Source organism: Haliotis rubra, unplaced genomic scaffold, assembly GCF_003918875.1.
Source record: "Haliotis rubra isolate DU_JTF1 unplaced genomic scaffold, ASM391887v1 Scf352, whole genome shotgun sequence".
Lineage (NCBI taxonomy): Eukaryota > Metazoa > Mollusca > Gastropoda > Lepetellida > Haliotidae > Haliotis > Haliotis rubra.
The window spans coordinates 385,549-399,281 of record NW_025767027.1 but is presented as its reverse complement, the minus strand read 5'-3'; the positions used below and the strand labels follow the sequence as shown (position 1 = coordinate 399,281).

General features: G+C 38.1%; 1 protein-coding gene across 1 annotated transcript in view; it reads left to right on the top strand.

Moving 5' to 3' along the window:
- Positions 1-13,733, top strand: part of LOC124285107 (protein O-mannosyl-transferase TMTC2-like) — a 412,056-nt gene that overhangs the window by 200,341 nt on the left and 197,982 nt on the right. The window contains 1 exon segment of the mRNA XM_046721262.1: positions 12,031-12,153. Coding sequence (XP_046577218.1) covers positions 12,031-12,153 — 123 coding nt within the window.

Genomic DNA, 13,733 nt, shown 5'->3' with positions numbered 1-13,733 from the left:
GTGTAGGTTTATACCACCTTACACGGGTTAAAACATGGGAGTATTAATTGCTGTATTGTATGTGTAAACCTATGGTACGACACTATTTTGAGAATACGGACAGAACTTCATTGTTGCATAAGAAATACATATAAGCATTTGCTGTGTGCTATAACTGTATGTACCTATTTACCTAAGTAAATTTTCAGAGCCTTCTAGCAATGGCAAAGTGGGGTTGTTTAGTTTACGGATTCAAATGGATCAAATGTCATTTTTTAATATTATACGTCATATGTTTATTGACAATGGTCCCTCGTCGTTCATGCCGATTCAACGAATCAAAAGTAAATTCATCAAGATAATCGGAGAGTGCCGAAAAGAAAGATGTGATGTTTGTGTTGCCGAGGGACAGATAATTGATGGTTTAAATGAAACGATCTGTGATACCTGTGATTCAGAAATCCTGTGTTACCTGTGACTCAGAAATTAAATTTGTTAAAAGCTTGCTAATCTTGTACATTGTATTTCTGAAGAAGATGTCTTAGTTTCGACATGACATGTATTCTCTTGTATAATATTTAACATATCTTATTAATGACCTTCAGCTGTAAACAATTAAATATGTCCTTCTTTCAAAGGGTTAACTGCCAATAGATTGATTGCTCATTTTGGCAAGGGTGTTTTCTATTATCTACATGATAAATGATACAAATATATAAAACATAATATATACAAACTTATAAGAAGTTTATAGCACTAACACAAGCAAATTTGTTTTGAACGTTCTTGATAAATCATATTGTTAAAGGTCACATGCAACCAAAAATCAAACATAATTAAAACACAATTATCACTTATTCATGACAATATATACATTGCTGATTATGAAAAACATATAAACAAAATTATAAGCGCATAATCGCATAAAATCAAAAGTGCAATATTTTGTACTTGGGTTTACTTTCCAAGAAACGAAGCAGCGGGATACCGAACCCAGTCAGAGCGAGTGGGTGTGCACTCAAGTGTAACGGCTGGTTCATTTGCAGACGCCCCTCACGGTTCATTATGTGTGTATATACCGAGATGTTGGATTTTGTAAATACATGCTCATTTTTTGTGTATAACATTTTGCAATCAACAGACATCATAACATGTCATGTGTACAAGTATCACACCTGCCTGTAATTACATAATGTGACAGAGACCGAACGCCATTAATCAATACGTTTTGTTTATGGTGTATAGCCTGATAGGTGTTAAGTTCAAATTGCATATGGTCAGTGATCGAAGTTGTGTATTGAACATTGTCATTAGCAGAAAGGCAGGCAGACACATAGGCGTCAATAAGACAGACACTTGTCTGCGACAACGACATATCTGTGTCACAGTTAGCTATTCTGTCAACGCTAAATAATGACATTGCTTTTAAGTATCGAACTGAGAAAGTGACTCGGTAAGAAGAACGTGGTGAAATAGACAAATGAAATTATATAAACAGTAAAATTGGTAATATACTGTCATAACATAAAAAGCTCGCGCCTGTGAAATATCAACGAAACATTTAAAAAAATAGCTCACACCAAAGCCTTCACCGAGTATTCACCAGACAACCCACTGTGCGAACCTATCGTTTTTGTCATCGCATTATTTTTCAACTTTATAAGTTGAATTTGCATTTTTGATGATTTGTTTCGGTAAATCCATACCGAAAGGTATCAGAATCTGCAAAGTTGTGTTTTACGTTGCATGTGACCTTTAACATAACGCTAGGAACACTACTTACATTTAAAATTTTTTTTTTGTTATTTTTGTTACAATCTATTTGAGGTTTGATTTTCCTTGACTTCGTTGTAGAGATTATGTCGTTCAATGTTGAGACTGTTGCTCTGCAGTCTTTCTGACTGCATCTCCATGAGATTCATTCTCTCCTTCCCTCTTGTTCAGAATGAACATATACCGGTAACCGTTTACACATAGATATCGTCAACCACGAAAAGTAGGAAGAAACTTCATCTAACTGTGCGTTTAGCACAACTGAATTTGTGGAAATAATGGTGAAAACTGTCATTTCCAAAGTTCTTATAGCAAGTTTCTGCAATAAAATGAATACCTCACAACTTGAGTGAACTAATTTATAAATCAAAGTGACTGTGTGAAGTCACTAACATGGATTCAATCTCATACTGGTAGTCTGGTATACATGTCTTATTTCTTTCCTTGAGTGAACACACGTTTTTTCATCTTGTAGAATCCCTTTAAAACAACACCGTAGTCAAAACATCAAACGCTTTTACCTTGACCCAAATGTCTAACGTACCATTAACCTCGATAATGATACAAGAATGAATATAGGAACCCTTACTCTATGCATCGACAAGAATACCTGTCAAACAAGCATGGAGTTGCTATTGGCGATGGCGTCGTGTTCTCATTGCAGGTTTTAACATTTTCAAGCGTATATAATTGTCACCACAGCGACAAACCTATTTTACAGTTGAGTAGAATGCATCCAACCTGACCTCACAATGAGCGGTGTGATAATTCAAGACATAGATAATCACAAGCATCTAGACTTGACCCTTCAAAATAACTGTAACTGGGATATTAACATAAATTCCATTGGCTGGCTTATTATGAAATTAATCTCTTGTATAAACTGGAATCTTTCAAATGTATATTTGTCTCTGGAATCATATCTGTGAGCTTGTGGGCTGATTACCTTGATCTAAAATGAATGTTTTATTGAAACATTCTGTAACGCTTTTGCTTGTAAATGATCACATTAATCTAGATAGACTTATGATTCAGTAAAAGGGAATTCATTTGAGTATCTGCTTCAATCCGCACATGTTTGGACAACACAACCAATTTTCTATTGACAAGTTAATGAGATTTTTCGTGAATAGCCCATTGCATAACACCGTTATTGAGCACAAACTCAAATGGCCTCTCCCTTGTGACAGGTGTTAATTGGAGAATGTATTCTACTACGATTAGTTCCCATGAAGTAGACTTGTAAATATATAGAGTGATTACCTCCAAGACCTGGTGATCTCGAACAAAGGCCAGTTAATGTTTTAACAGGCACAAGGTTGATACAAAAGTTGAAGGGGTAAAGAAATGAAATAAGCCTAAACTGAATTTGACATTTTCAGGACATAATATATTTGGTGTTGCCACAATTAATCATCAGAAGATGAAACATATCATGTGAAATATATCTCAACTATCATTTGGAGGGCCTTTAGCGATCTTCTTAAATCTGCCATGCCAACACCCAAAGTAATAATAAGATACATAATTTTCAAATCATGTATGACCTATTTCAACTTATTACTGACCCTCTGAAGGTCACCCAAAACTCTAGCACTTTGTTAGATATTAGTAGATTAATCAATAACTCTCATGAGAAGTAGACCGTATCATCCCCGTGACGCGTTGAGTGAACACATGAATCAGTATCATTATAATCTCAGTGAGCTAAACTCAGTAAATTCGATCACATTTCAAAACAAGTTCAGATTTTTATAGCACCCAGTCTCTTATTCCCGTATAACAACACCGACGCAACATGAACGAGATTATACTGTAATAACAAAATCCTACTTCACGGGAATACCCCATTACGCCATGGCACTGGTTCACTTTCATGGCATGTAATACACTCAGTCAGTCACTGTCATATAGTCCATATAGCTTAGGTGTATGGAATTTGTATTCATACGAACATTGAAAGGGCTGGGGTGGGAGAGTTGAAATTAAACATATTTGTGCGTTTGTGGATAACAACTAAAACATACACTTGAAACTGACTTTTGAAAATGCTCGCCATACTAGCGGTATATCCCAACTTTAAAAAAATTATCACTTCACGCATGAAACACAGTTGCATTGATATCAAGCACAAAGGGATAATATGAATATATGGCGTATTCCTGCAGTTTTCATGAATAAATATGTCACATGCAAGATACATTATCAACAATAAGAACTCTAACAGATCAAAAGATTCGTCAAATAGTTCAGTCTATACACTCATGGAACATGTGTTATATTTGGGATTACACTTTCTTAGTAAAGTACAAATTCTAGTACTTTTTGAGTTGAGCACCATCCGGGATATGAACTCACACCCTCAGTCAGGCACCCTATCGCCAGCACACAAAATCAGCCTCCTAACCAACTCAGCTACCGCGACTTCCACAAAAAATGGAAGTCGGACAACTGGTAATCTAGACTGCGGGCTTTGTGTACCCCTCTGATAAGTGTTAATTGGCACGGCTCCCACGGCCGAAAGCTATGATTACACAATGCCATACACTCATGGGCCGGGGGATCCTTGGGGAAAAGGAGAAATTGAAAGAAGTAGTGGTAAAATCCTTCCTAAATTTCCAAAAATTTCCAAGCCTTGGAAACATCATCTTTCCAGTTTTGGAAATTTTTGGAAATACGATGTTTCCAAATTGGAAATTTTTGGAAATCACCATTTTTTTTCTTGTGACAGTCGCCCCTCCAATCCCACACACGGAAGTGAGGACGCCACGTGGAGTGGGACAGACTTGTTCAAGTCGCCAAACGAAGCTATGTCCCAGGATGGCCAAGTGGACTGGCAGCACCTTTAAAAAATATGGAGGCCATGGCTTAAATGAAATCTTTAACAATGATTTCTGACAATTAGTTGTGTCAAACAATTTAAGCACAAGTGCCGTGATGCTCTTATCTGAGTGCGGGGTTTATATAGCCCGGGGCGATTGATAAGGAATCAATCATTCATGGATTAAGCCCTGTCGGTTGCTTAAGCCTGACATGACTCACTCATTCTCATTCACTATGGGATTAAAGGAGAATACGAGGGAATTGCAATAATTTGCTGGGTGAAAGATAAAGTCATCAGAAACATATACCCAAATTTTTAATTAAAAAATATGCATATTTATGTTTCAGTCGCGAAAACAGTTTTTCTGTTATCTGAGCTTCGGCCATTATGCATATTCCGCTGGAACTCACGTGACCTTTCCGCTGGTGACGTCAAATGTGCCTAGAGTCCGCCATATTGCCAAAGACCAAGCGCTACAGTAATACAAATCGTGTTGTTTCTGTCGTTTTTGTAAATGGTGTGATGGTGTATTTCGTTGCCTGGGGATGCACGGAATCATCGAACAATGAAAAGAGCCACCATTTCTTCCGTTTTCCAAATAAAAAGACAGATTTAGGCAAGAAAAATGTTCCGATCATTCCGAGTCAGGCGCACTTACTTTCAAGACCAGTTGGCATCGGGATGCACTCACAGTCACACCTAAGAATATATTAAGATTCTTGAGAGGCATTTAGAGAAGTTGGTGAATATATAAGACGAGTATATATAATGTTCCCCAAAGTGAGTGAGTTTAGTTTTACGCCGCTTTTAGCAATATCACAGCGGAGGTCACCATAAATGGGCTTCACACCTTGTATCCATATGAAAAGCACCTGCGCTCTGTCAAATAATGATATCCTTCAACAAACCATACAACAACAACAACAACAACAACAATAAAGAAGAAGTTAAACGTTGTCATCCATATATACTCGTCTTATAAGAATATATTATTAAAGTACAATGAAAACGGCTATATAAACCTTTACCCATCAAGCAGAAAACGTGCTTATTGCTTCGAATGTTATTATAAACAAATATCCCATAAGCCGTGTATTTTACAAGACGATTTGGTACAACAAAACGAATTCCGATGAACGTAAGAATAAAATGATACCTAATTGCATGGATTGTAAGATGTGAAAAAGTGTTAGGATAAACAAAACTGTGAAAGGTATGCGGATCTCCGAACAAAATATTTACATAGTATCAATTACCAAAGTCTATCTGTTCTCAATACAAAACATATCCAAGCAATAACTTCTGTCGCAATTTTCATGAAACATGTGTTTTCCAAATCATGAAGATGTAAGGTGTCCGCCCGGGGAAAGCCACATTTGGAAAATACCTATTGCCGCTAAAGCCATATTTAAAGTACAAACCTCGTTGCCGCTAAATCCACAATGAGTAAGGGAATCATCACAGTTTTTTTCAAATAAGCGTCACCCATTGATCACAATGGCTTAACATTGTTTTAGTGACTTGTCCTTTGTTTGTTTAGTTGACATATGATGGGCGACTTCTATATTCTTGTTGAAGTTTTTAGTTAACATTAATCTTTTCATGTTTATTTTGTTCTTTAATCTTGCATTCTCTGCTTTTATTGTAGATTGTATTATCTTAATTCCTATGTATAGATGTACATATGTTCTTCCTGTCACGTGTTACGCCTATGTCGTCACAACCAATTGTACATTGGGCCACATGGCCAAAACACCGAATAAATTAATTGAATTGAATTGAATCAAGTGGTGCCTCCATTTCGATGGATTCTCCTTCTTCATCTTCACTGGAAGTTTCTCTTGCATGATGTAAAATCGGCTGATATTGGTACGGTCTAACATCCAGGTGAAAAAAAGACATCGGGAACATCTTGTATTGCTTCAGAATCCATGGTCACTGTCAAGTTGTCAAATATAACCAAAGTGGAAGCCACCGGAAATAGGCACATTTGACGTCATGTCACGTGATACCCACCTCTGCTCATTAACTGTCGGGTGTTTCCGTAATAGGCAGAAATTCGAGGGCGTTTTTCACGTTTTTATTTCGATTTTACAAACTTTTTGTGAAATTTTAATAATGGAAAGTGACATTTAGGATGCTTTTTTCCATATATCAAAAAATAATATTACGTTAGTATTCTCCTTTAAACAACCAATCAAGAATTAATGCTTTCAGCCGAGTGTGTCCAACCCAAACAAGTGCCTCTGCAAACATGTCAAGGCTTAATTGATGATAATGTTTAGAGCAAAAACTCACCATGAAGCTAGTTCAGGAATGTCATTCTCTTTATCGTATGTGAAGGTAGCTTTAGTAACAATAAGGATTAAATATCACAAATACCGTGTCTCTGGTTTCTCTTCACATGGAAATAAAGTCAATACATGGGCTAAACGGAGCAATAAATGTTTTATTCATCTTTCAACACAACATCAAACTTGGTACAAACATAGAAAAGAAGTTGCATTCAACATCACGTCAGGTGGAATTAAAGACAAATATCCTGGCTAGTTCGTAGGCATTGAAAGCATGTTCTCCTCACCTGGGAATAATACTTCAAATGCCTCGGACGACCGACTACATTTTGGATATCACTTGATCCACGTTTTACGCTTTAGTATCATGTGCCCGTGTTTAGTTCTATGTTTTCCCCTTTATGTTACAAGGATTAAAGTTTATTGTTTCAAGCTTGTTGTTATCGTTGGTATTAGGTTTTAAGCTTCTTTGTATTTGTTTAACGCTTTTAGCTTTAAATTTATGTTATTTCGGTTTGGGTTAGTGTTTTAGTTTAGACACAGAGAAGGACGTAGGTTTTAACTTTAAATTTTGGTATTTTGGTTTAATGCTTGTAGCTTTAAGTTTTTGTTATTTCTGTTTTGGTTAGTGTTTTAGCTTAGAGAGAGAGAGAAGGACTTAAGCTTGTAGCTATAATTTATGTTCTTTCGGTTTAATGCTTTTAGCTTTGAATTTATGGTATTTCGGTTTTGGTTAGTGTTTTAGTTTAGAGAGAGAAGGAGTTGACTTGTAATATTATTTTGGAGTTCCCCATTTGTATGACTAACATGATAAGGATGAAGCATATGTGCATCACAGCCACATACCCACATAGATAACCATAACTCACGTATTCAGTACCCAAACAATTACAGTCGAGTGCCGTTGTCTCGATATTCATGGGACCAAGAAAATATATCGAGTTATCCGAACTTCGAGACATCCGACCAGGGCATATCATCACATATCACTATGAAAGAAAACAAAACGCTTCTCAGTATGTTTTGATTCGAAACTATAATCCGTTATCAGCAGTGTATAGTCGTAACAGTGAGTACTTCCTAATGAATTCCTTCTTAATTAATCCTAATTAAATAACAAACAAGTAACACCTTCAACTCAATTAGCCCTAATTAGTTTACACTACTGCATCCCTTTGATTCATGCCGCACCGTGTGTAAACATGTGGAAACAACGACAGTTCAGAGGGATACTTGCCCATGAAAGGTAGGTGACTATCGAGTTTCTTTGCAAATATCAAGTTAAAAGGGTAATTTTGCTTGTTGGAACCATGAAATTATATCGAGATATCTGAGATATCGAGACATCCGTATCGAGTTGAATAATGATAAATTATGAAGGATTTTGCTGGGACCAAGATGTTATATCGAGACAACTTAGTTAACGAGTTATCAGAGTTTGACACAACGGTGCTCGACTGTACATAATGGACAAATAATTCAAGCATGTCAACACAATTTAGAATACGAAACATGGAACATGGAAGGATACAACTTTGATATCAAAGTCCGATCGCTGTGAAGACACAGTTGACTCCACGTAGGAAGACTCCACGTCGTGGTAGGTCAGAGCTCTGTGATTTCTTCAGGTACAGTGGAGCTGCTATACGTGCTGAACAACACATGATACACTTTACATCAACATGCATAACATACGTCAGTAAACGTCAGTGTCTGTCTGGCATGTCATGCCGTCAATTGACAGTTACAGCCAAGTCCTATACAACACCAGCATTTCGTCCTGCTTCCAGCAAAAATCACCAGCGTTTGCGCTTGCTTACTGCCAAGTCGTCTCTGAGCCATTGCCGAGACTCAAACTGGTTTGCCTGCGCCAGCCAGTGTTTCACCACCATACAACTTTGATATCAAAGTCCAATCGCTGTGAAGACGCAGTTGACTCCTCGTAGGAAGACTCCACGTCATGGTAGATCAGTGCTCTGTGATTTCTTCAGGTACTGTTGATAAAGGCAGTGGAGCTGCTACACGTGCTGAACAACACATGATACACTTTACATCAACATGCATAACATACGTCAGTAAACGTCAGTGTCTGTCTGGCATGTCATGCCGTCAGCTGGTGCCTCATGCTGGAGGTCTGAATTATCCCTCTTGTCTATGCACTACCTCGGGTCTTCCATCTTTCTGACCTCCGTGGGCAGACGTGGAGAGCAGCATTGCAGTCGCCTCATCGCCGTGCCCATCGCATCGTCGTGCCTGGGTAACAAAGGCAAAGATCTGAGCCAGTGGCCACCCTGGCTCCTTTCCCCGAGTAAAGAATACCCTGTCAATACGTTGGAATGTTAGATTTTTGCCTGAGAGTACTATGCAATTTAAAAAGTGAATAAATACTTTATTTGAAGAGATAGAATAACGCCATTTTGAATGCACCTCCACCATTGAATGGGCTTTCTGGCAATATGAGCCACTTTTGACTTTGGAAAAACAAGTTCTATAGGATTTTCCGCAGAAGTATAGCAAAAAATGACGATTTGTGCAATATATTTTCATGTTCGGGATAGATCAAATGTGTGTTCACCACTGTCACCGCCGATAAGTATAATGGATTTAGAAGCAAACAAAGACACTATAGGGCAAGGCCGTCGACACAAGAAGCGGCAGGATAAACAGACGTGTGTAACTTCTCAGCACAACGTCGCACATGTCCGTGTTATACGTCATTAGAATCATATTTTAGAAGGCTTTTGAGTGCATTGGAGATATTGAAAATAGGTTCATGGATATAGAAATTATTGCCGAACTCAACATCCGTTGATATCGGATGTGACACTCACACCAGAAGCGGCATTTTCAGATATGTGTAGCACCTTTGCAAACGATCGCACATATACATGTTATACGTTGTTAGAAGCACACATTCAAGGTCTTTCGAATGCATTATAGAAATTCAGGATCAGTCCATGGGTATAGAAATTATAGCCGAACTCAACATCCGCTGATGATGGAGGTGACACAGACACCAGAAGTGGCAGCAGTTTCAGATGTGTGTAGCACCTTTGCAAAATGTGGGGCATGTACATGTGTTATATGTCGTTAGAAGGGCACTAACAAGGGCTTTCGAATGCAATATAAAAATTAAGGATCGGTCCATGAGTATAGAAATTATAGCCGAACTCAACATCCGCTGATAGCAGAGGCGACGGACACAGGAGCGGCATTACATACAGACGTTTACACCTTTGCAAAATGTTGCACATGTACATGTTATACGTCTTTAGAAGCACACTTTCAAGGGGCTTTCGAATGCAATATAAAAATTAAGGATCGGTCCATGGGTATAGAAATTATAGCCGAACTCAACATCCGCTGATAGCAGAGGCGACGGACACAGGAGCGGCATTACATACGGACGTTTACACCTTTGCAAAATGTTGCACATGTACATGTTATACGTCTTTAGAAGCACACTTTCAAGGGGTTTTCAATGCATTATAGAAATTAAGGATCGGTTCATGGGTATAGAAATTATAGCCGAACTCAACATCCGCTGATAGCAGAGGCGACGGACACAGGAGCGGCATTACATACGGACGTTTACACCTTTGCAAAATGTCGCATTATGTACATGTTATACGTCTTTAGAAGCACACTTTCAAGGGGTTTTCAATGCATTATAGAAATTAAGGATCGGTCCATGAGTATAGAAATTATAGCGAACTCAACATCCGCTGATAGCAGAGGCGACGGACACAGGAGCTTGCAAAATGTAGCACATGTACATGTTATACGTCTTTAGAAGCACACTTTCAAGGGGTTTTCAATGCATTATAGAAATTAAGGATCGGTCCATGAGTATAGAAATTATAGCCGAACTCAACATCCGCTGATAGCAGAGGCGACGGACACAGGAGCGGCATTACATACGGACGTTTACACCTTTGCAAAATGTCGCACATGTACATGTTATACGTCTTTAGAAGCACCCTTTCAAGGGGTTTTCAATGCATTATAGAAATTAAGGATCGGTCCATGGGTATAGAAATTATAACCGAACTCAACAACCACTGATAGCAGAGATGATGCGGGAACAAGAGTCGGCATTACACACAGCAAGTCGTTTGTTATTGTTTTTACTGTTTCAGGTTTTTGCTTCACCATAAATATTTCAAAAGACATACTTATAATAAGTATGTGCAGGCTTGCCGATCGTGATCAATCACAAGAATAATTTGACCATGTACTTTGACGAAGTTTTACTTTATATGAGTAAATATGAATAAGAAAGACAATTAGAAAACTTCCACAGTACTAACTGGTTACGCAGCTGAAGGTAAGTTTTACCCTGAACTGTCTATGTTAAACATATAGCCTTAAAAATCAAAATCTGTAGTATAAGAAACAATGTCAAATTTTTAGAGTTACACCTTATAGATCATATGTCTACTTGAACAGGTATTGCAAATTAACAGTAGTATTTTTTAATGTAGAGCTTATTTTGCTTATGTCCTTGACATCATGCCAGGTCAACACATATCTGGTGATTTTAGGTTGTTTGATCAAATTTGCCTGAAAACAATAGAGATTTTATTGTTAAGAATGATGAAAACTCCAAAATAGCTGATTTCGAGTAAGAAACGCCCAAATGCAATAATTGTGAAATTGGTGTTTAATTTAAGAATACTATATCTATTACATCAGGGTATACTTGCACAAAGCAGTCTTATGATGATTGTAACTCAAATGCTCAAACAAAGACTTACAATAGCTGTCATGCTGATATTGCTTTGTGCAAATGGGCCCAGGAATTATGAAACCCACCTTCTCAATAATCATATGTAGGTATTAGATTTGGAAAGAAGTGATTTTTTCCAGCCTCATGCATGCACTAAAGCTAAGGGTCGCAAATTACCAGTAATTTGACAACTGATGACGTTATTTTTTTGTCAGTGGTACATTCAAACTTAATACATGGTACCAATTTGTCATGAGAAAGTTTCAACAAGGCAGACAGTTTCAAAAGTACTCAAAATATTTTGTTATATCTGTACACTTGCTTAGCCTGTTTACATCATGCAAATGAAGAATAAGGTGGTTCAGTACTGAAGGGACTGGCAAGATGATGTACCACAGAAGATGTTTGCTAACACTCATTTGTGTTTTCAGATATACCGTCACTGTGCTGATCTGGACACTTCTGGCCTTAAGGACCCTAGACTACATGAGGCTACAAAGATATCCTGCTTGTACAATCTTGGACGCCTTTACACAGAGGAAGAAGAGTATCAGGTACATCAAATGTATTAATTGTCTGGTACAACAACAGACAATCCCACATAACAACAGATGATGTGTTTCAATTATTATCACATGCATCAGGGTCGAATACAGCTTTGAGAAAGGGGGGGTGCACACTATTGGGAAAAGGGAGGGTGCACACTTCATTTTCACCAGAGTTTCAAAGGTCATTTAATAAACTTTCAGGACAAAAGGGGGGTGCGCACCCCTGCACCCCCCCTCTGGATCCGCCTATGTGCATGCATCATCTTGTGGAAGACATTGTTAAACCTGCTGTCCCATTTTCACTCCTTCACTCCCACGTGTGTGATTATTGCGGGAAATATGAAAATTGTGTTTTCCTGCCTACATGGAAAATGACCAGTGAGAGCCATTCAATGTTTCCAAGTCATTCAGAGATTTACGGAAACTGTCGATGTTTACCGAAGAGAGGCCAAATGTTTGTTCAAAGCAGAGGTTAGTGCTAATGCGAGGGTCAGTGGTCAGATATAAAATGCAGTTAGACAAATTGAATATGATGAGCGGAAAGGTAAACTAATGACCTACAAGCTCAACACAATGTTTTTGTGAAAAACATAAGGATTGATTGAACAGCTCATTAAAATAATGAGCCTGCTCGGTTTCGATCAGGTTTTTAGTATCGGGAGTGTCACCCCATGTGTATTTTATGTAATGATGTGTCAGTAGAATTTTCTAAAGTCTTTATTGCTTGACCGATTTCATTCAAATTTGAAATATATGTTAATCATAACATCTAAAAAAGATATATGATTGCAAAAGTATAGATTTTTATTTTTTTAAATTATTGTCCAAACAGTGAATCGGACCCCTGTGCTGTGCAGGGAACAATTTAGAATTTGCACTGGTGCAACCTTAATCTTCAAAATGCAACCTCATATCTATACATACTTATATACTGAGTCAAAAAAGAAACTTCACAAAATGTAATTTGAAAAATAATGAATAATTTTTCTCTGATGATACATCTATGTATCCGAAATGGGATCCCTATCTTTCGACTCTAGAAAAACGTTAGCAAAACCCACTCAAACCCATCCATTCGTCGTGCAAACGTCGTGCAAATGACGTTAATGCCAAATCAGGTTTTACACATGCAGTCGATAACGTGATCTTCGCATCGAAGTTTTCTTCATATGCTCGTGTTTACATTGGCCTCAAGAATTGAAATGCCACGATTGTCAAATGTGCAACGTGAACGTGCCGTTGGCATGTTGCAAGCGGGAAGATCAATTATTGACGTCGCAAGAGCAATGGGATGCAGCCATCATACTGTGTATGACTTGCGAGGTCGTCTACAACAAACTGGCACCACTTCTGATCGCCCAAGGTCGGGTCGTCCATGTGTGACGTCACGAGCAGAAGACCGTCAAATCGTCCTACGTCACCTACGTGACAGATTTCTGCCGGCTACACAACCAGGGCTGAGATGTTTAGAGGTTGACTGTCCTCACAGACCATTCGAAATCGGTTGCGGGCTGCCAATCTCCATTCTCGACGTCCATATCGTGGGCCAATATTGACGCTGTTTCATCAACGTCAACGTCTGCTGT